At 44.6% G+C, this 23085-nt stretch overlaps 1 protein-coding gene across 1 annotated transcript in view; it reads right to left on the bottom strand.

The window, feature by feature from the left end:
* Positions 1–23085, bottom strand: part of LOC133112190 (cAMP-specific 3',5'-cyclic phosphodiesterase 4A-like) — a 59395-nt gene that overhangs the window by 14189 nt on the left and 22121 nt on the right. Inside the window, exons 2-7 of the mRNA XM_061222868.1 lie at positions 17857–18036; positions 16724–16760; positions 16392–16462; positions 15346–15395; positions 13875–13987; positions 1139–1232 (exon numbers count right to left, since the gene is read on the bottom strand). Coding sequence (XP_061078852.1) covers positions 1139–1232; positions 13875–13987; positions 15346–15395; positions 16392–16462; positions 16724–16760; positions 17857–18036 — 545 coding nt within the window. The remainder of the gene's footprint in view (positions 1–1138; positions 1233–13874; positions 13988–15345; positions 15396–16391; positions 16463–16723; positions 16761–17856; positions 18037–23085) is intronic.

Here is a 23085-nt window from a genome sequence, read left to right as displayed (position 1 = left end):
CACAGATATCCAGACCACACACCTATACTACAGACATGCACATCTATACCATGTCCATACACCTATACCACACACACCCCTTCATACCACACACAGATATCCAGACCACACACCTATACTACAGACATGCACATCTATACCATGTCCATACACCGATACCACACACACCCCTTCATACCACACACAGATATCCAGACCACACACCTATACTACAGACATGCACATCTATACCATGTCCATACACCTATACCACACACACACCCCTTCATACCACACACAGATATCCAGACCACACACCTATACTACAGACATGCACATCTATACCATGTCCATACACCTATACCACACACACACCCCTTCATACCACACACAGATATCCAGACCACACACCTATACTACAGACATGCACATCTATACCATGTCCATACACCGATACCACACACACCCCTTCATACCACACACAGATATCCAGACCACACACCTATACTACAGACATGCACATCTATACCATGTCCATACACCTATACCACACACACACCCCTTCATACCACACACAGATATCCAGACCACACACCTATACTACAGACATGCACATCTATACCATGTCCATACACCTATACCACACACACACCCCTTCATACCACACACAGATATCCAGACCACACACCTATACTACAGACATGCACATCTATACCATGTCCATACACCTATACCACACACACCCCTCTATACCACACATACACATATCTAGACCACACACCTATGCCACATGCACACCCCTATATACCACACACATTCCTCACAAACTGTACCACAAACTCATTTATACCACAGATGTGTGTGGATAAAGACATAAACTTACAGTGTATGGTTGCCGTTTTATATAAAGGTATAAGCCCAAGGGCTATGATTGAAGCTGTGAAGATATATAGTAAATTCCAGGTGTGTGGTGGTAGATATGTGGTAAAATCAGACTGTGCTTGTGGTTTAAAGGTGGAGGTAAAGGTATGTAGTTGTACTGGTAGGTAAAGGAACACTGCAACATCTGGGTATGTAGTCATACTGGCAGGTAAAGGTACAAAGCTCATGTGAGACTGCAGTCAGACCTAGGTGTGCGGGGATGGTTCAGTAAACTCACCTAAGAAGGTACTGGAGATGTACTCTGACACCTGATTTCCAGACCGACTCATTTCAGACAGGTGAGAGAGCTCCCGGTTCAACATTCTCTTGAACTAGAGAGAGAGAAAGTAAGGGAGAAGGGGCGGGGGAGAGAGTGAGAGGTCAGGTAAAAAGGTGTAGAAGATTTTCAAAATATGTTAAAGTATGGTAACAGTAGATTGAATTTTATTTTGGTCAAAAGATGAATATGAGACAGAAATACAGTGAATCTGCTTTTATTTCATTGTATCGCTTCATTTTGAGGGCACATTTTAAAATATAAATGTTCAATATAATATATATGGCCCGCAATGACATTAGTACCTTCTTGCAGTGCATCAGAGCTGGGATAGACCTTTTACGTGAAATATATCAATTGTATCTTGAAGAACAGGAAGAAAAGTGGGGAATGGCAAAATAGATAAAATAGATAAATACATTCAAATGGCTCATTTGAAATGTTGAGGAGAAAGCCTGCCTGCAAATAAAACTGTCAAACAAAAAAAAAAAAAAAAAAAACAATAAACAGAAACAGGAACTCCGTTAATGTAACAAGAAACAATGATTCACCATGTCAGAGAGCAAGTATTTTTAGAAAGACTGTGGTGTAGTGTCTGGGTGTGCTTGAAAACGGCGTTATCCCTTTAAAAGACAGCCATTTTGTGTCACCAGAAACTACAACATGACTGGGTATATATACACTCACTGAACACTCTATTGTACACCTACTCATTGATGCGATTATCTAATCAGCCAATCGTGTAGCAGCGCAATGCATAAAATCATACATCATGCAAAATCATGCAAAATCTAATGAAGTGACTGTATCCATGTATTTTATTTTTGTTTACAAAAGGCTACATTTCCCATGAGGACCCCAGATTAAACCAGGGTAAACTCAATTAGCAGCGAGCAGCCTGCCTTGTGAGGTTATTCACTAAGGTAGCGGGGCCACGCTTGGCCTGAATTAGTCTGTTCTGCTGCCTTGCCCCTGACATCCGGGCTTGTTAAAATCCGCAGTCACTCCCCTCCCCCTGGTCTGTCACAGTGAAGAAGCAGTGAGATGAGACAGCCTGTTTGCTCTGGGGGATGGATGACGGGGTTTTGAATCCAGAATGAACTGTATCACACATTAATATTGTATGTAATTATGACAGGGTCTTATTTTCCAACCCTGTTACAATTCTCCTGAGAAAGATAAACCTTTTTCTATGAGCTCAGCCAGTTATTTTTGTATTTATGAGAGGGTGGGAGGGAGAGAGATAGAGAGAGAGAGAGAGAGGTGCAGAAAATCCACCTCTAGAGCAAAGTAAAAACAGTGATACCCTTCGATCAGGGTACGTCAAAGACACAGCGAGAGGGAAACAATTACGTAATAATTGAGTGTAAAATTTGGTTAAAGGGGTAGTTAACCATTTAGTACCATCTTTGGTAGATAAAGTCCACAATTTCAACTATCAGGAATATACGTGCAACTTTCACTTTTCACTTCATTCAGTATATATATTTTTTATTCACTTCATTTATTTATTTATCTATTTATTTATTTATTCATTCTTATTGGGGGGGGGGGGGGGGGGAGTTATAATCTTTGGTATTTCCTTTATTTCCTTTATTTACTGTATTTACTCATTTGAAAAGGTAAGGTACAAAATATCAATTTTATATATACAGTACTGTACAAAAGTCTTAGGCACCTGTATAACATTCTGCACAGATAAGTTTCTTTCAAAAATAATTCAATGAAAGGTCCTAAATAAACTTAATATACATTTTACATTTGACATTACATTTTAGTAATTTGGCAGAATAGTTCAAAACTGAATCAAATCAATATGTTTTGTGACCACCCTTCGGTGTTAAAACTGCATCACTTCTCTGAGATAGCCAATGCTGTCCTGCAGTTCTATAAGACAATCAGTAGGGAGGTGTTCCAAGCATGTTGGAGAACTTGCCACAGTTCTTCTGCAGACTTTGTTTGGGTCCTTGCTTTTGATCTCAGACAGCCTTGATCAAGTTTTCATGTAAAAAGTAGTAAATTGCTCACAGTAAAATGCTACTTTTTAAATTAAATACAGAAATGTCCAAATCTTTTGGAAAATGAATATTTGTAAATCTCAAATGTGTTCTTTTATACTAACACACACACAAAAAATAAACATATATATAATAAAGTCTAGGGTGCCTAAGACTTCTGCACAGTACTGTATATTCAAGATTTATACATTAACATTATTTTACAGTGTCCATGGTCAAATAGAAAAATCACTTACATTTATTTACCATTCATCCTGTGAAACATATTTATAAGAGGATAATATTTTATATTTTATAAATTTAAAATGGCAATAGTGTACACTATCAGAAATAAAGGCATGAAAAGTGCCTTTTCAAAAGGTACAAAAAGGTAAAAATGTTATACCCTTGTAATACCCTATAGGTACATACAATTGTATCCCTAGCCAGCAATACATAATTCATTTGTACCTTCTTTGCATGGTAAACACACCCATTTGTACCCAAAGAGAACATTACTGTACATTCAGGGTACATTTGGGAAATGTGATCCTTGAAGAACAAAAATGTACCTCCAATGTCACTTTATTTCAGAGAGTGTAGTGGATGAAGGTATACATATCTATGGTTTGTAAATAAAAGCTAATTGGTAATGCCCAGCTAAACATTTTTGCTTTCAGGAATTCTAGTACTATTAGGAGAAATGATCTGAGGGTAGACAGAACATTTACAGTTTCCTAGACGCTGCTGGAATGTTATTGAAGAAGTCACACGGATCATTTTTGTAACAATAATGGTTTGAGTACAGGTTGAAAAGGATCTGAATTATTGGACGGTCATTCATGCTTATGTTAAAATAATTTATTAATTATATAAATTAATTATGGCAAAATAAATGTGTTTATATTAAACAAATCAATCTTGTCAATAATTATATTTGGAACATTCTCGTGTTCGTTTGGAACATCAAATGTATTTGACTCAGTATATATTATGATGTGTTATCATGACCAAATAATAAACGCAATGTATCATTTTTGTATGATATTCCTGGAAATCTTTCCTTTGGCTTTGACAAAAAAAAAAGATTAAACACGAAAATGTTCTGAGACTGTTCAGGGAATGTTCCTAACATTATGTTACATCTCACAACCAAAAGCAAATCATGGTTTATCCCCATTTTGAAACATTTTGCATGCCCTTTTCAGAAATATTCTCAATAGTTGCATGGACTCTGCCAAATTTGAGGAATATAAAAAAAAGAAAACACGTGTGTGCAATATCCAAACAGTATCAGGCTAGATTTTACGAAGAAGTGGGGCTTAGACAATAATTTGAATCATGAAGTGAATCGTAGACACAGACTTTTTGGGAATGCTCAAAAACTCTCTAGCTAAAAGGTAACAACAAGTGCCTGGATGGCATGAATGGCCAGTTCTCATTGATGAATAATAATGATAACACTCTCTTATGATACTATATTTGATCATGGTTCTCATATGAGAGAGAAGGAGAGATGGCCATATCACCTTTGATAACATTATGCTGCCCTTTAAAATTGGCATTTGATACACACTATTTCAGAGATTGGGTACACAAAAGCTACTTACCGCTACAGAAATGCCATTTTATGTTATTTTACATTTATTGAATATATGACACTTCCCTTACACTGTGACCCTTTCTTTAATATAAAACCTTTTCCTTAAGGGATGAGCCTATCCCTTTACAGAACTAAGGGGGGCTGAGCAAGTACACTCATTTAGAGCACAGCAAACTCATACTACACTAATCCCTTCACAGGACAGCCATTACAAACACATACAGCACTAACACATTCACCAGAGAGGCACTACAGACACTGATAACACTAACCCAGTCACCCAACAAGCACTACAGACACTGATAACACTAACCCAGTAACCTGATAGACACTACAGACACTGATAACACTAACCCATTCACCTGATAGACACTACAGACACTGAGAACACTAACCCATTCACCTGATAGGCACTACAGATACTAATAACACTAACCCATTCACCTGATAGGCACTACAGACACCGATAACACTAACCCATTCACCTGATAGGCACTACAGACACTGATAACACTAACCCATTCACCTGATAGGCAATACAGACACTGATAACACTAACCCATTCACCTGATAGGCACTACAGATACTAATAACACTAACCCATTCACCTGATAGGCAATACAGACACTGATAACACTAACCCATTCACCTGATAGGCACTACAGATACTAATAACACTAACCCATTCACCTGATAGGCACTACAGACACTGATAACAATAACCCATTCACCTGATAGGCACTACAGACACTGATAACACTAACCCATTCACCTGATAGGCAATACAGACACTGATAACACTAACCCATTCACCTGATAGGCACTACAGACACTGATAACACTAACCCATTCGCCTGATAGGCACTACAAACACTGATAACACTAAACCATTCACCTGATAGGCACTACAGACACTGATAACACTAACTAATTCACATGAGAGGCATACAAACACTGACAACACTAACCCATTCTCCCGATAGGCACTACAGACACTGATAACACTAACCATTCACCTGATAGGCACTACAGACACTGATAGCACTAACCTATTCACGTGATAGGCACTACAGACACTGATAGCACTAACCCATTCACCTGATAGGCACTACAGACACTGATAACACTAACTAATTCACATGAGAGGCACTACAAACACTGTTAACACTAACCTGTTCACCTGATAGGCACTACAGACACTGATAACACTAACTAATTCACATGAGAGGCATACAAACACTGACAACACTAACCCATTCTCCCGATAGGCACTACAGACACTGATAACACTAACCATTCACCTGATAGGCACTACAAACACTGATAACACTAACCCATTCATCTGGGAAGCATTACAAACACTTTAACTCTAACTCATAATTATGACTGAATATTCTGAATAGTATTTTCCAACCCAGTTACATTCCTCCTGAGAAAGATAAACCTTTTCACCCAATTCAGCCAAGAGGCACTATAAACACTGATAACACTAACAAATTGGCATTACAAATTGGACTCTAAAACACAGCTGTTTTATGTCCCCCAAAATGGTTCACAGACGAGGGGAATGGCCTATTTCAGAAACCTTCATAATGTCAGCAAAGAGTTTCTATGAGACGAAATAGCTTTGAAATAGGATTTTCTGGTATTAAAAGTACAGCATTTTCTCTGCAAAGACAATTGCAAAGCATAGTCCAGATGTCACAGAATTGTTGAATAAAATAATGAATTCCAAAGCTTTATCCCCCCACTAAAAAAACAGTGGTGTTATTGTTGTTGATGCAATGTTGTACTCTATGGTTTCATACGGGGATGTTCTGCATTTCAAAGGTGACCTTAAAATTGATGCACACAAGAATATGCTCGCACGTACACCCACAAAAACAGAAACATATTGACATAACACGCACACATACACACACATACATTCACTGACCCAAAAACACAAAAACATACACACACACTCTCAAAAACATATACACATATTCACACACACATATATGTATATGGACAGAAAAAAGTACACATGCTTGCATATTGTACACACAAACACACATGTCCACACACACATGATACATATACACACCCTCATAGGCATATATGCACACAAACACTTTCATGTGCACGCGCTCACACACTCGCACGTGGACACATACGCACACAAGCACAGACTTAGTGATCTAGTGACCAATCCATTCAGACAGAGTAATCTCCATGGCAACCCAAAAGGTTTCCCTAGCAACTGAACCTTCCTAATGGTTCCCGAGGCCTGCTGGGAGAGGGGGGGGGGGGGGCTGAAAAGATGACAATCTGAGGAACCTGCACTGAGCTGGGGGGGGGGGGGGGGGGGCGGGCGGGGGTGTGACCCATCCCAAGGTCAAACTCCTCCAGTCTGCCTGCACATCTACCTCTGAGTGATTGCCATCTCCCTGCCTGGGCCTGCCTGCACCTAAACACACATACATACACACACAAAAACACATACATTCATACACACACTCACAGAAACATACGTACACATACACAAACAGATACATAAACATAAACACAAACACAGACACAGTATCATACACATACATACATATACAGACACACATAAACACGCACGTACACATGCAGACACAGAAACATGCATACACATACGCACAAGCGTGCACACACACGTAAACAGGCACATAAATGTACACGCGCACACACGAATAGACATGAACCCAGAGAAGCATACACATACAGGTACATGCACATGCAAGCACACACACACACGCACAAACACACTCGCGATAATAAACGCACAAATACACACTCAAAAACATAAACATATACATTCACAATTCACACACACACTCAAAACACAAATAAACACACAAGCACATACACAAACACATCCACACATCCACTTTCTCACATACAAATACAAACTCACATACACAAACAAGAAACATACACATACTCACATGTTTGCAATGACGCACACACTCATGCACAAATACACATACATACACCTTCTCACAAACAAATATAGACACCACTGTACACACATTTTCTCCCAGACACACACTCTTTCACACACAAACAGGCATACACACATATAAACACACATGCACACGTACTCACATGCACATGCAAATACCCAAACACAAAATCCTGATATGTGAACACACACACACACACACACACACACCAATACAGACAGACACACATGTGCAACTTCATTCTCCCTCTATGTAGATTCTGTATATATTTTTGAAAATAATCAGATTTAATAAACCACACAGTACAGAACACAAATATATTCCCACCATCAAATATTTGTATAGTATTAGTATTTCCCCTCCCCTAATCCTCCAACTCCTCTCCCAAGTATATATGCCCCTCCTCCTTCCCTTCTGATCCTACATTCTCCTCTTCACAATCCAACATTCACCTTTTGACAATCCTCCATTCTCCTTTTTACAATCCTCCATTCTCCTTTTTACAATCCTACATTCTCCTTTTGACAATCCAACATTCTCCTTTTTACAATCTTCCATTCTCCTCTTTACAATCCTACATTCTCCTCTTCACAACCCTCCATTCTCCTCTTTACAATCCTACATTCTCCTTTTGACAATCCTCCATTCTCCTCTTTACAATCCTACATTCTCCTTTTGACAATCCTCCATTCTCCTCTTTACAATCCTACATTCTCCTCTTTACAATCCAACATTCTCCTCTTTACAATCCTACATTCTCCTTTTGACAATCCTCCATTCTCTCCCAATCCCACCTTATCCTCTTCCAAACATACATTCTCCTCCAAACCTACATTCTCCTCCTCCAATCCTACATTCTCCTCGTCCAATCCTACATTATCCTCTTTACAATCTTACATTCTGCTTTTTCCAAACATACATTCTCCTCCAAACCTACAGTATTTTCCAATCGTACATTCTCTTCTTTCAATCCTACATTCTCCTCTTCAAATTCTACATTCTCCAATTGCAAACCTACATTATCTTCAATTCCTACATTCTCTTCCAAACTTACATTCTCCTCCAAACCTACAGTATTTTCCAATCCTACATTCTCTTCTTTCAATCATACATTCTCCTCTCCCAAACCAACATTCTCCAATTCCAAACCTACATTCTTGTCAAATCCACATTCTCTTCCAATCATACATTCTCCTCTCGCAAACCTACATTCTCCTCCAAACCAACAGTATTTTCCAATCTTGCATTCTCTTCTTTAAATCTGACATTCTCATCTTCCAATTCTACATTCTCCAAATCCAAACCTACATTCTCTTCCAAACCTACATTCTCTTTCAATCCTACATTCTCCTCTTCCAATTCTACATTCTCCAAATCCAAACCTACATTCTCTTCCAATCCTACATTCTCTTTCAATCCTACATTCTCCTCTCCCAAACCTACATTCTCTTTCAATCCTACATTCTCCTCTCCCAAACCTACATTCTCTTTCAATCCTACATTCTCCTCTCCCAAACCTACATTCTCTTTCAATCCTACATTCTCCTCTCCCAAACCTACATTCTTTCAATCCTACATTCTCCTCTCCCAAACCTACATTCTCTTTCAATCCTACATTCTCCTCTCCCAAACCTACATTTTCTTTCAATCCTACATTCTCCTCTCCCAAACCTACATTCTCTTTCAATCCTACATTCTCCTCTCCCAAACCTACATTCTCTTTCAATCCTACATTCTCCTCTCCCAAACCTAAATTCTCTTTCAATCCTACATTCTCCTCTCCCAAACCTACATTCTCTTTCAATCCTACATTCTCTTTCAATCCTACATTCTCCTCTCCCAAACCTACATTCTCTTTCAATCCTACATTCTCCTCTCCCAAACCTACATTTTCTTTCAATCCTACATTCCCCTCGTCAAAACCTACTTGCCTGATTCAAGAGAGCCAGCCCCTCCTCCAGCGCCGCATGCCCCTCCCCCCTTCCCGCTCGCCCCGCCCTCAGGCCTACCTGGTCCCACCAGCTGATGAGCCAAGGCTTGGAGCAGGTCTCACAGAGCAGGTCCACCAGGGGTGCCCTGCGCCCCTCCGCGGGAGGCCCCCCCCCTTCCAAAAACAGTTCCGGTGACGGCCCCACCCCGGCTTCCACGGAAACGCGCCCCGCCCTGCCCAGCAGGAGCCCGGGAGGCCTGTTCCGGCCCCAGAGGGGCGTGTAGCCGGGGGAGGAGCCGGGTGAGGGGGCAGGGCGGGGGGCCTCGGCCACGCCCATGGGGGCTGGGGGCGGGGCGGAGCAGTGGCCCAGGCAGGCGGAGCAGGACTGGGGGGTGGGGGGGGCGCTGCCGGGGGCCCAGCAGCAGCTGGCCGTGGTCAGGGTCTGGGGGGGGGGGCCACGGCTGGGTGGGGCGGGGCACTCCAGAACGTCGTGCCTGCCCAGACGGGGAAGGGGGGTGGGGGTGTCGTTGTGAGTCAGAGGTCAGAGGTCAAAACGACGGCGACAGGTGAGAGGGGAGGGGGGGCCGTGACCCCCCCCTCCTCCCCTTCTTCCTCCTCCTCCTCCTCCTCTCTTCCTCACTCCTTTAGGAACGGCCTCCGTTCCGCCGCCCCCGCCAATCGCCTGAATCCGAAAGAGACCGCATCTCGCCGCGCCCCGCCCCTGGCCCCTCCCACAACCCCACCCCCCGGAAATGGAGCGCCCCCGACCCCCACACTGCCCTCCCCCACACGCGCGGAGAGAGAGAGAGAGAGAGAGAGAAGCGCAACACAACGGGACGCTGAAGGACACTGAGCACAGAGAGAGAGAAAACACTGCAGACCTCCGCGCCCCCCCCCACCCCCCCCACTCAGCCTGTGTACTGCAGATCTCCCACCCCGACTCCAGCACACACCAACCAGCCTCTCACTGTGTGTGTGATGTGTGTGTGCCCGTTTATCTGTGTGTGTGTGTGTGTGTGTGTGTCTGTGAGCGTGCCTGTTTATGTTTGTGCGTGTGTCTGTGAGTGTGCGTGCGTGTGTGTCTGTTTATGTTCGGGTGCGTGTCCGAGAGCGTGTGTGTGCCTGTTTATGTCCGTGTGCGTGTCTGTGAGCGTGTGTGTGCCTGTGTATGTGCGTGTCCGTGTGTGTGTGAGCGTGTGTGTGAGCGTGTGTGTGTGTGGGAGAGAGAGAGAGAGAGAGAGAGAACAGGCCGAGCAGTGAGGTGCGATGCACGGTAAAGGGTCGATCAGGCGGAATGATAGTCCTCCCTTCTGTCCCGGGCGAGGGAGGGATGAAAAAGGAGGGCTGATAAAGCCTTCCCCCGGGCGGCCTCCGCGGTCGACGGCCGCCTCGTCACCCCCGACAACGGCGGCGCTCCGTGCGCGAGCGTGTCCTGAAGGAGAGGATCCCTCCGGAGGGAGCGGGCGAGCGGGCGTGCCAGAGCAGTGTTCCTCCCTCTCTCCTCTTCGCCGCGCTGGGGGGGGGGGGGGGGGGGCCCTGTCCGTCTGTCCCGTCGGCCGATGGGTTCCGTCCGTCCGACGCCTGCGTTTCTGCGCCTCCGCTTCTACCTCTCCCCCTGCGTTGCCGTGGCGCCCTCCTTCTGCAAGCCTGGGCTTCTGCAAACAGTCTGCAGGCGAATCAGGTGGTCCATGCGTGTGTGCGCGCGCGTGTGTGTGTGTGTGTGTGTGCGTGTGTGTGTGTGCCAGCCGCTAGCCGCTGAGCGTGTGCGCCATGTGTGAGCCTGCGTCGCACGCTGCAGAAACACGGCCGGCCTGCGGCTCTTCCCCGGGAAGCGTTCCGCGGGAACAGAATAAAATCACATCCAGCCGACGGCCGTGAGGTTTAACTTCCGAATTTGACGGGATCGCTCCCCCGGTGAAAAAAAAAAAAACAACAGAAATGGGAGCCTGTCTCTTTAAGGCAGCGAGCTGAGGAAGAGCTGCGGCGCTGCCATTGGTGGATACCTGAGCAGAATGTCTTGTGGTCAGAGCAGCCGGCCAATGGCTGCGAGGGAAGGGCAGAGCCTGCTTCTGTACTGTAGCAACCAAGGTTACAGCTACGACATCAGCATCAGGAACAAATTCCCCTTCCTGCTTGTTTCTCTCTCTCTCTCTCTCTCTCTCTGTCTCTGTCTCTCTCTGTCTCTCTCTCTATCTTTCTCTATTTATCTCTCTCTCTCCTTCTCCTCCCCCACTCCACCTCTCCTTCCTCCCACCCTCTCTCTGTCGCTTGAATAGTACATTATAGCCTGCAGTTCTCAGTATTTAGTATATCAGTCTTACGTGTGTGTTTGTGGTCATATAAGAACCGCACACACATTAACATTCCTATTGTGCTTGCTACACAATGTTACATCGGCACACATAGACACACATGTGCTCATCTACTCGCATGCAGTCCATGAATGAATTTAAACATGGGAACATACACACACGCAAGCGTACGTTCTCACAAAATACACACGCAGGCATCCACGCACACACACACAGGCACAACTGTGCTCTGGTTTGGCTCATAGGTTTATAGTCGACTTATTTATATCTTACAGATTATATATTATAGATTATTGATTTATGTTTATTTTTCATTTGCCTCAGGTTCTGCGTATATAGACTAAAACACGTATACTTGTATAGAGGACCTTCATAATGTGGAAGTTGGATTTACAATTTATTTGTATTATTTTATAAAATTTATCTTTATTATTAATTTAGATATGAGTGCAGGTTGATTTGTTCCTGGATGTGGAAGTGTGGTAGGGCCTATTGACAGGCTACTGTTACTGTATTTTGCCAGATTATGCATTTCTTATGGTTACAGCGTTGCATTTGGGGTGTTTTTAAATATTTGGGTTGGGTTGGGTTTTGTTCGTTTTATGGTTAAACAATTGTAGTCCGGTTATGCTCAGAGGGATGTGGCTGAGTTATGGTTAAAGAGATGTGGTCTGGTTATGGTTTGTAAAGGGGTTGTGGTTGAGTTGTGGTTAAAGAGATGTGGTCTGGTTATGGTTTGTAAAGGGGTTGTGGTTGAGTTATGGTTAAAGAGATGTGGTCTGGTTATGGTTTGTAAAGGGGATGTGGCTGAGTTATGGTTAAAGAGATGTGGTCTGGTTATGGTTTGTAAAGGGGTTGTGGTTGAGTTATGGTTAAAGAGATGTGGTCTGGTTATGGTTTGTAAAGGGGTTGTGGTTGAGTTATGGTTAAAAAGATGTGGTCTGGTTATGGTTTGTAAAGGGGTTGTGGTTGAGTTATGGTTAAAGAGATGTGGTCTGGTTATGGTTTGTAAAGGGGCTGTGGTTGAGTTGTGGTTAAAGAGATGTGTTCTGGTTATGGTTTGTAAAGTGGTTGTGGTTGAGTTGTGGTTAAAGAGATGTGGTCTGGTTATGGTTTGTAAAGGGGTTGTGGTTGAGTTGTGGTTAAAGAGATGTGGTCTGGTTATGGTTTGTAAAGGGGTTGTGGTTGAGTTGTGGTTAAAGAGATGTGGTCTGGTTATGGTTTGTAAAGGGGTTGTGGTTGAGTTGTGGTTAAAGAGATGTGGTCTGGTTATGATTTGTAAAGGGGTTGTGGTTGAGGTGTGGTTAAAGAGATGTGGTCTGGTTATGGTTTGTAAAGGGGTTGTGGTTGAGTTGTGGTTAAAGAGATGTGGTCTGGTTATGATTTGTAAAGGGGTTGTACATATAATACACAGACAGCAGCCACATAGTGTTTGTTGGCCAGGTTATGGTTGGGTTATGGTCATGTACACATCCGGTCAGGTTTCCCCTACAGTGCCGTGTTTCTCCTGCGGTTTCACGCATTCAGAGGAAATGTGGGGGCAGAGATCTGACTGCCAAATGATTACAATGTTGTGGCTGAGGTCTGATTAAATAAGTGCAATCAGTTTGTGGTTAAGTTGCAGCTGCAGTCAGGATGGAACGGAGCTGCGGTCAGGGCTTGTTAGAGAAATGTGATCGCATTATACTGGCAGTATAACAGGCCATGGCTTTTATATTACGGTCAGGATATGTTACAACAGTGGGTTTTGTGGGTTTTACTCAGTGCAGTTATCCAGCTTTGTGAAACAAGGCCCAGGGCTGCCCAACCCCGTTCCTGGGTATCTGCCATCGCGCAGATTTTAATTTCCATCCAAAATTGGGCACACCTGATTCAAACAGTACCTTGGTAGAGGCCATGTCGCTGACGGAGCGGTGAGTCTGGATGGTCTCCAGCTGGTCCAAGCACCAATCCAGCTCCTCCAGGGTCTCTCGTGCTAGCTGCTGGTAGGTCTCCTCTGTGACAGACAGGTACAGGACACAATGTTAAAGCCACACCCCCTGCATCTGATTCGCCCTCCTCTGTGACAGACAGGTACAGTACACACTGTTAAAGCCACACCCCCTGCATCTGATTCGCCCTCCTCTGTGACAGACAGGTACAGTACACAATGTTAAAGCCACACCCCCTGCATCTGATTCACCCTCCTCTGTGACAGACAGGTACAGTACACAATGTTAAAGCCACACCCCCTGCATCTGATTCGCCCTCCTCTGTGACAGACAGGTATAGGACACAATGTTAAAGCCACACCCCCTGCATCTGATTCGCCCTCCTCTGTGACAGACAGGTACACAATGTTAAAGCCACACCCCCCGCATCTTATTCGCCCTCCTCTGTTACAGACAGGCACACAATGTTAAAGCCTCACCCCCTGCCTCTGATTCGCCCTCCTCGGTTACAGACAGGTACACAATGTGAAAGCCACACCCCCTGCCTCTGATTCACCCTCCTGTGTTACAGACAGGTACACAATGTTAAAGCCACACCCCCAGCCTCTGATTCGCCCTCCTCTGTTACAGACAGGTACACAATGTTAAAGCCACACCCCCAGCCTCTGATTCGCCCTCCTCTGTTACAGACAGGTACACAATGTGAAAGCCACACCCCCTGCCTCTGATTCGCCCTCCTTTGTGACAGGTACAGGATGTTCATGACGCTCCATACCATAATCCAGACTGCCACCCTGGTGCCATGCTGCACACAGCCTGTTCACATTGTCACCACTTTCAGGTTCTCTATGTCAGTTGCTCCTAAGGCTAAGGTGCTTGACTGGGACCTGGAAGGTTGGTGGCTCAGGCCCCAGTGTAGCACGATAAGATCTGCACAGCTGTTGGGCCCTTGAGCAAGGCCCTTAACCCCGCACTTCTCCAGGGGGGATTGGCCCTTACTTGGTCTAATCAACTGTAAATTGCTTTGGATACAAGCATCAGCTGAATAACTGTAATGTAATGTCTATGCGTGTAAGTGTGTCTGTGATTTAACCTGAGTCAAGTCATTATTTGAAATACTTTAAATATTAAAACACACCTGCTGAGAATTTTCTAATAAAAAGTATTCACAGTACAACAAGAAGAAGCAAAACAAAAAGTAGAAAGTAAAGAAAATGTAGAATATTGGTGAAAATAATTGTTACTTGTAGAATTGAAAGAAGCCTGATGGAATGGTGTCTAAATGGATGAACTTCAGACAATGTTTTGACCCAGGTCTGGTGTATGGACATGTGTTTGTCTGTGTGTGTGTGTCTGTGCATGTGAGTGTGTGTGTGCATGTGTGCGTGTATGTATGTTTTCACAGAAGTAAACCTTAACCTACCTGACAGCGTTGCCTTGGGAACAGTAGGTTGACTACCCAAGGGGGACCTCCTGTGGACAGATAGAAAATAACATCTAAGAGTGATGAACAATGCCCTCTAGCGGCTGATAATAGGTAAACTATGAGCAATTGAGTGTTTTTTTGGGACAGATACCAAAAAACAGAATAACTGGGGCAAGGTGACTCACGTAACAGGCAAAGACAACAGAACACACCATTCAGCAACATTCAGCTGTCTTACTGCCTTACTGCCACCGAGACCTGTCAATCACTGTCAACAGTCAACACACACACACACACACACACACACATACAAACACACAAACATACATACACACACATGCACGCACACAGATATACACATGCACATGGACAAAACACATACATACACACATACAAACACACAAACATACATACACAAATGCATGCACACACACATTACCACGCACATGCATGCACACACACATACATGCATAAACACACATACACAGGCACACACACATACAAACACACAAACACACATACACAAATGCATGCACACATACATAACCACGCACATGCATGCACGCACACATACATGCATAAACACACATACACAGGCACACACACATACATACAAACACACATGCATGCACACAGGCACACACACACATGTATGCACATACACAAAAACACACATACACACACATATGCACACATGCATGCACACACAGATAGACACACACACATACACACATACAAACACACATGCATGCACACACAGATACACACACACATAAATACATACACACAGGCCCACTCACACACATACAAACACACATACACACATATGCACACATGCATGCACACACATACACACATAAAGGTGCACACACACATATATATATATATATATATACAGGCACACACACACATATATATATATATATATATATATATATATATATATATACAGGCACACACACACATAGCGTATAAAACAGAGAAGCTGTGATACAGGCTGAGCAGAAGGAGGGAGGTTTGATTGACAGCTGGGCCCTACTGACCTGTTAGTGGGGGTGGTGACATTGGCCAGGATGGTGAAGTTACTTCTAACAGACCGAAGACTGGCCAACACCTACAGACGTGGGTGAAGGACAGAATGAAAAGAGGAGCACAGGAAGAACTACAACACAACGGTGCGAACAGACCATTCAGCCCGTCAGGGTCGTCATTGTTGACCTATGTCCAGGCCAGGGGAACTCTAAAATCCTTGGGCCTGAACACTGTAAAGGTGTGTGTCTCTACCACCGGACTACATTACCCAGCAGGCCATTCCATACACTGGCAACTCTCTGTGTAACTTCAGACGATATATTAATTACAGGAACAAACTCACCTGAGCAAAAGGGGTGACGATGAAATCCTCTGCATGCCTAGTGAGATAGAGAGCGAAAGAGAGAGAGAGAGTGAGAGAGTGAGAGAGAGATAGGGTGGGAGACAGACAGAGAGAAATAAGCATACATCATCTCAATATAAATTGTAGATCTAATTGCCTATTGTAGCCATTTGTGGCACAACATGACTTATATATATTTTTCAACCCACTTAAGATTTAAAATGTTTTCCACATTTTCTTTTGCTTTTTTTAAAGACTGTTTAGGTTTTAAAAATGTATGAGTCGGTATCCCAGACAAGGATTAAGCATAGCCTTTGACAACAAACGCTTCCCCTATGGCAAAATCCACTAAAACCTAGCCTTGGACAAATATTAATCCATCACAGGAAAACTATTTGCATAAATGCATGAATTATTTGACATTTGCATACAATTTTAAAACTTATTGAAATTCATTAGAATAGATACTTATGGGGCAGAGTAACTAAAATTCAACTGTAAATAGGAAAGAAAACTGCACGTTCTTCAGCAAGGATTCACATATATCCGATTTTATAAACCTTTTATAAACAGATACAGCACCCCCTCCTGGACTGGAGCTAAAGTGCCATATTAGGCGTAGGAGGGCCATTGAGTCCTGGAGGGGTCACAGTGTCTGCAGGTTTAACTCCAGTCCTGGTTAAACCTGCAGACACTGTGGCCCTCCAGGACTGGAGTTAAACCTGCAGACACTGCGGCCCTCCAGGACTGGAGTTAAACCTGCAGACACTGCGGCCCCTCCAGGACTGGAGTTAAACCTGCAGACACTGGTCCTCCGGGACCGGAGTTAAACCTGCAGACATTGCGGCCCTCGAGGACTGGAGTTAAACCAGCAGACACTGCGGCCCTCCAGGACCGGACTTAAACCTGCCCACACTGCGGCCCTCCAGGACTGGAGTTAAACCTGCAGACACTGCAGCCCTCCAGGACTCAATGTCCCTCCTACGCCTAATATGGCACTTTGCGTCATGTCGTTAGGGAGGATTGCACACTGGCCGTTGGGTGGGCCCCTCCTCACCCCCTTCCTGTAAGGGCTTCTGGGTAAGAGGCCCAGGCGCCAGCGCGAGTGTGCGGGACCCTCAGGCAGTACTCACGCCTCGCTGGTGATGGACGAGTTGCGGGACATGGTTTTGGGGGACATGTCGTAGTCGGAGTCGGAGCGGTAGAGGAAGGACTCCCGGCGCTGGCTCTGGGGGAAGGAGGGGTGCAGGACCAGCCCTGGACTCGCCTGCAATTCCAGAGCCACGGGCGAGGAGCCATTCTCCACATCAAAACTGAGAGAGAGAGAGGGGAGAGAGGGGAGAGGGAGAGGGAGAGAGGGAGAGAGACAGGGAGGGAGAGAGGGAGAGAGGGAGAGAGGGAACATGGAAGAAAGAGAGATAGAGAGAGACAATATGGAAGAGAGACAGAGAGAGATAGAGACAACATGGAAGAGAGAGATAAAGAGAGAGATGAGACAACATGGAAGAGAGAGGGAGATAGAGACAACATGGAAGAGAGAAAGAGAGACAGAGAGAGAAAGAGAGAGAGGGAGAGAGGGAGAGGTAGAGACAACATGGAAGAGAGCGAGAAAGCAAGAGAGAGAGAGACAACATGGAAGTGAGAGAGAACATGGAAGAGAGAGATTGAGACAGAAGGGGGAGAGGTAACAACAAGAAAGGGGACAACAAGGAAGGAAACAGAGGGATGGAGGAAGGAAATAAAAGACAGAGGGATAGAGAGAAATAAAGCAGAAGAGAGAGAATGATGGAAGAAACGAGCAGGAGGGAGGATGCATTAGTGAGAAGGGTAGATGGGGACAGATGGAGAGAAAAAAAGAAAGACAATCACACAAAACTGGACAAAGGAAAATATAATCAAAGTGTCAACAAGCAGAACCTAGCTGCAGATACAAGCTGTGTAAACTTAAGCCAGCTACTCCACCTGCAGAGATATAACATGTGCTCTCACACACTGCTGAGGCAGGTCCCCACAAAGCACATATCTATGCTCTCACACACACTGCTGAGGCAGGTCCCCACAAAGCACTTATCTGTGCCCACACACACACACACACACACACTGCTGAGCCAGGTCCCCACAAAGCACATATCTGTGCCCCCCCCCCCCCCACACACACACACACACTGCTGAGACAGGTCCCTACAAACAACATATCTGTGCTCACACACACAGACACACACACACACTGCTGAGACAGGTCCCTACAAAGTGGGGAATGTGTGCTCTCTCAAACACATTGGACACAAAAGGAGACTGATAACACGGGTCTGCTCTTTGAAACCAGGTTAACAAAAACAGAAAGTCAGAGGAAACATTCTTGTGCCAATTAAAAAACAAAAACAAAACTATGTTAATCTTTCTCAACCTGCTCAACGACAATGCCCTTCCTTTTTTATATTTCTAATCATTTTTCAAATGTATTTGCAATATATTGCACATTTAATTTAATCCAAATTCATTCAAAAACGTAAGTGGCGTACGTGCTATAGAGGAAACATACGTTTCAGTTGTAACTGCAGTCACAAAGTGCAGCCGTAATGGAAACAGAGGGGGAAATATCGGCACATTTCTGCTATCGCTGGGAGACCGGTCCGTCCACGATCCCCGGAACATTCTGTCGAAAAAGCTGGGCCTCCCTTTGAGCCAAGAAACAGCCTGAGCCCCTGACTCCTGTAGTTACCCCTTTCCACCACTAGAGGGCACGTGTGTAGAACAAGTGAAACAAGGATATAAATACAGAAGCGGGGTTGAGAGAAATAGCATTTCAATTCAGTTACTTCAGGAATTGATTTGAAATTCATTTCAATATTGAAAAAAAAAAACATAATTGAACGTCAAGTTTATATTTCAATTGAAATAAATGTTAACAAATTGTCAGGACTGAAACAAAATTGGCCTCAGCCTTGACGCACAGGTAGCCCTAAGGCAATGTTTGCGAAACCACCTGAACACACAGCCCACATAATGACAGAGTGTAAATGAAGGAGGACACGTTCTTTATTAAAATGTAGCCGTGGATGACGGTTTATCATCCTCCAGTTCTGTCAAACAAATTCCACAAACTTTTTCTATTTTTATATCCCCCTGTGCGAGAACATAGTGTCTAACATGCCACAACCCAAACCCAGCATCGATGCACTCAGTGAATGTTTGTGTGTGGGTGTGCGCACGCACATGTATGTGTGCCTGTGTGCATGAGTGTGTGTGTGTGTGTGTGTGTTGTACATGAATAGTTTGATTGCACTCACTAAATAAAAGGAAGTCGATGAACTTAATATGAGGAAGGAGTCCTACAAACTTAATATAACAGGAAACTTAATTGTCTGCTAAACATGCAAGAAGGGGACAGTTTCCACTAGCTAGCGCATTAAAATGCTAAAACAGACACAAACATACGGCACAAAGTGATTTTTACACAATGGTACCACAGGTCTTCATTAAGGACAGAATCAGTTCAGGGGTCAAACATTCAATCACAGTCATTTAGTAGCATCTGAACACAAGTGGACGTTCCACAGTTCCACCCATGCGCTCAATGTCTAGTTACAGTCTATGAGACTCATTCTCCTGCTATTTGTTTGGTTCTTTAGGCATGGTCGGGTTGGTTTGAATCATCAACTCTAAATAGAACAGTGGTTACAGTCAGTATAATGTTCAGCTATGGACAATATAATTGCATATCTGTGAAGTCACGCCTTAAAGGGTTAAAATCAACGACACATTCAGACCCTAGGAACCAGGTGAAAGGCGTTTACTGACTACTTTGATTGATCAATTGAGTGCTGAGTAACTACAAAGAAGAAAACCAGGTTTGGGGACCCCAGCAGACCCTGAGGATCTCCACAACCAAGTTTAGGGACCCCAACAGACCATGAGGATCTCCAGGACCAGGTTTGGGGACCCCTGCAGACCCTGCGGCTCTCCAGGACCAGGTTTAGGGACCCCAGCAGACCCTGAAGATCTCCAGGACCAGGAGTGGAGACCTCAGCAGACTGCAGTTAACGTTTCTCCAAACCCACTCTCTCCTGTTTGAGACACGGACTGCTGATGTGCTATAATGCGTTAGAGGAGAGGTCTTGGGTGGGTGAAGCTCATTTTGCAGCAGGGTTTGTTTTTAGACGCCGATTAGTCACCCAGTCTGGGGTGCAGCAGGGCCATCGCAGTGATGCCTGATGATGTTTGTTAGCTAAAGCTCTTCAGCTTTAACTGAAACTCACAAAGAAGAAGAAAGTCAGGGTAGGCTGCGAAGAGAGAGAGAGAGGGAGAGGGAGAGAGAGAGATGGGAGCGGTATAAGGAAGACATTGACAGAACATTATTATGGAACAGTTGTTTTACGCTTGGTTGGAGAATAATAGAAGATCTCAGCACAATTACAAAATGGAGTACATGCAACAAAAAACAGCATCTGCTATGAAGCTATATATGCTTTCAATCAAATTAATACATCCATATGCGTATTAACCCAAATAATTATTTATTAAATTAGATTGTTGCAGGGCAATTAAAAATGGTACAAATTATGCCATCCTGTGGTGTCAGTTATCCATCCATCCATCCATTATCTGCACTCGCTTATCCTGATCAGGGTCACAGGGGGGCTGGAGCCTATCCCAGCATACATTGGGCGAAAGGCAGGAATACACCCTGGACAGGTCGCCAGTCCATCGCAGGGCACACGCACCATTCACTCACACACTCATGCCTACGGGCAATTTAGACTCTCCAATCGGCCTAACGTGCATGTCTTTGGACTGTGGGAGGAAACCGGAATACCCGGAGGAAACCCACGCAGACACGGGGAGAACATGCAAACTCCACACAGAGAGGCCCCGGCCGACGGGGATTCAAACCCAGGACCTCCTTGCTGTGAGGCGGCAGTGCTACCCACTGCACCATCCGTGCCGCCGGTGTCAGTTATGTCTTCTTTAATATCGTGCCATTGTTGATTGTCAGTAGAGTGTAAAAAAAAAGGGACTGAGAATCTTTTCAGAGAACAAGGCACCTTTCTTAAACCCTGAGCACCCTGTATGACCCTGTGACCCTGTGTCCTTGTGACCCTGTGACTCTGCTCCAATCACATCCATCCTTCCATCCTTCTGTCATGGTCCCACTGAGAGTCCGAGAGTAATATCACAGCAACTTCACAGCAGTCACTCCTGATCAGTGCCATGACACGGCCAGGCACCCAGTGAGAAAACCCAGGAATCTGGACGTCTAGAGGGGTGGACATCGAGGGCTGAGAGACGCTTTTGAGATAAACGGATGAGGTGGACCCCAACACAGCTGAGGTTTTACCCCGATATAGCCCGGCTATGGCAAGCAACCTTTATAATTTCAAGTGCAGCCGGGTTTTCACCAGAACACCTAGGTGGTATTTCACAGATTTCTAACCACTTTTGGAGGGGAGGATGCTACTGAATACCAGAGCATGCTGGCAAGGTCGATACGTATTAACAAGGAGACTTGTGTCCGACATGGCTGTTAAGCTTCGGCGTGTGCTGAAGGTGCGGAGGCAGTTTAAAAACAAAATCCATTTCTGTCTCTGTGCCAGAAGCCGGCCTCACACTGTAAAAGGTCTAATCAGGCTTTACCTTTTGGCCAGGGAGGCTTTAAAGGACATTTACAAACACCGAAGCATTCATCTGCAATCAATACCTCAGAAAGCCACCGCCCGGCTTAAATGTCAACCCAGGAGAGAGGGGAAGTCACCATGAAAGTAATTCAGACTCGCACTTCCCTGCCTCAGTCCTGAAATTCAGACTTCCCTCACTCTCATCTCGCTCCAGTTCTGCCTGGAATAGATCAATGTTCTGTGCTCATTGAATTACCGACATCAAAAAAGCTTTCATTTATGCCCCGCTAATCAACGCCATATTGACCTCCATGACTGATGTAGAATAGACGTCTAACCGACGTCAAACTGTTCGGTGGGCCTCCCCTGCCCCCGCTGTCTATGACTCCCTTCTCATTGTGGTTTACAGCACAGTGAGAGAAGAACTGTCACAGAGTTTCTGTATACCACCACGGATAAAAATGCACTCCATGGGAGTTAACACTATGAGAGTTCATTTAGCACTAACCACTGTGTGCCATTCCCTGTAAAGCAGGCTTGTACGATTGGGGTCGAGGTGTGACACCAGTCTGCTGTAGTGGCACCCAGGGAGGGATGGTTTCAGTTGCCTGGGATACCCATGTCTCATTGCGCTACCCCTGCTGGTCATGGCCTATGGCAGGCACCCAGAGAAAGTCAAAACACAAAATGGAAAAAGTAGTTTAAAAGATCCTGCTATTCGGAGTTACGCACACACACCGTCTCTCT

The sequence above is a fragment of the Conger conger genome, chromosome 2, assembly GCF_963514075.1.
Source record: "Conger conger chromosome 2, fConCon1.1, whole genome shotgun sequence".
Lineage (NCBI taxonomy): Eukaryota > Metazoa > Chordata > Actinopteri > Anguilliformes > Congridae > Conger > Conger conger.
The sequence above is the reverse complement of the archived record's forward strand: the minus strand, read 5'-3'. Positions and strand labels throughout refer to the sequence as shown.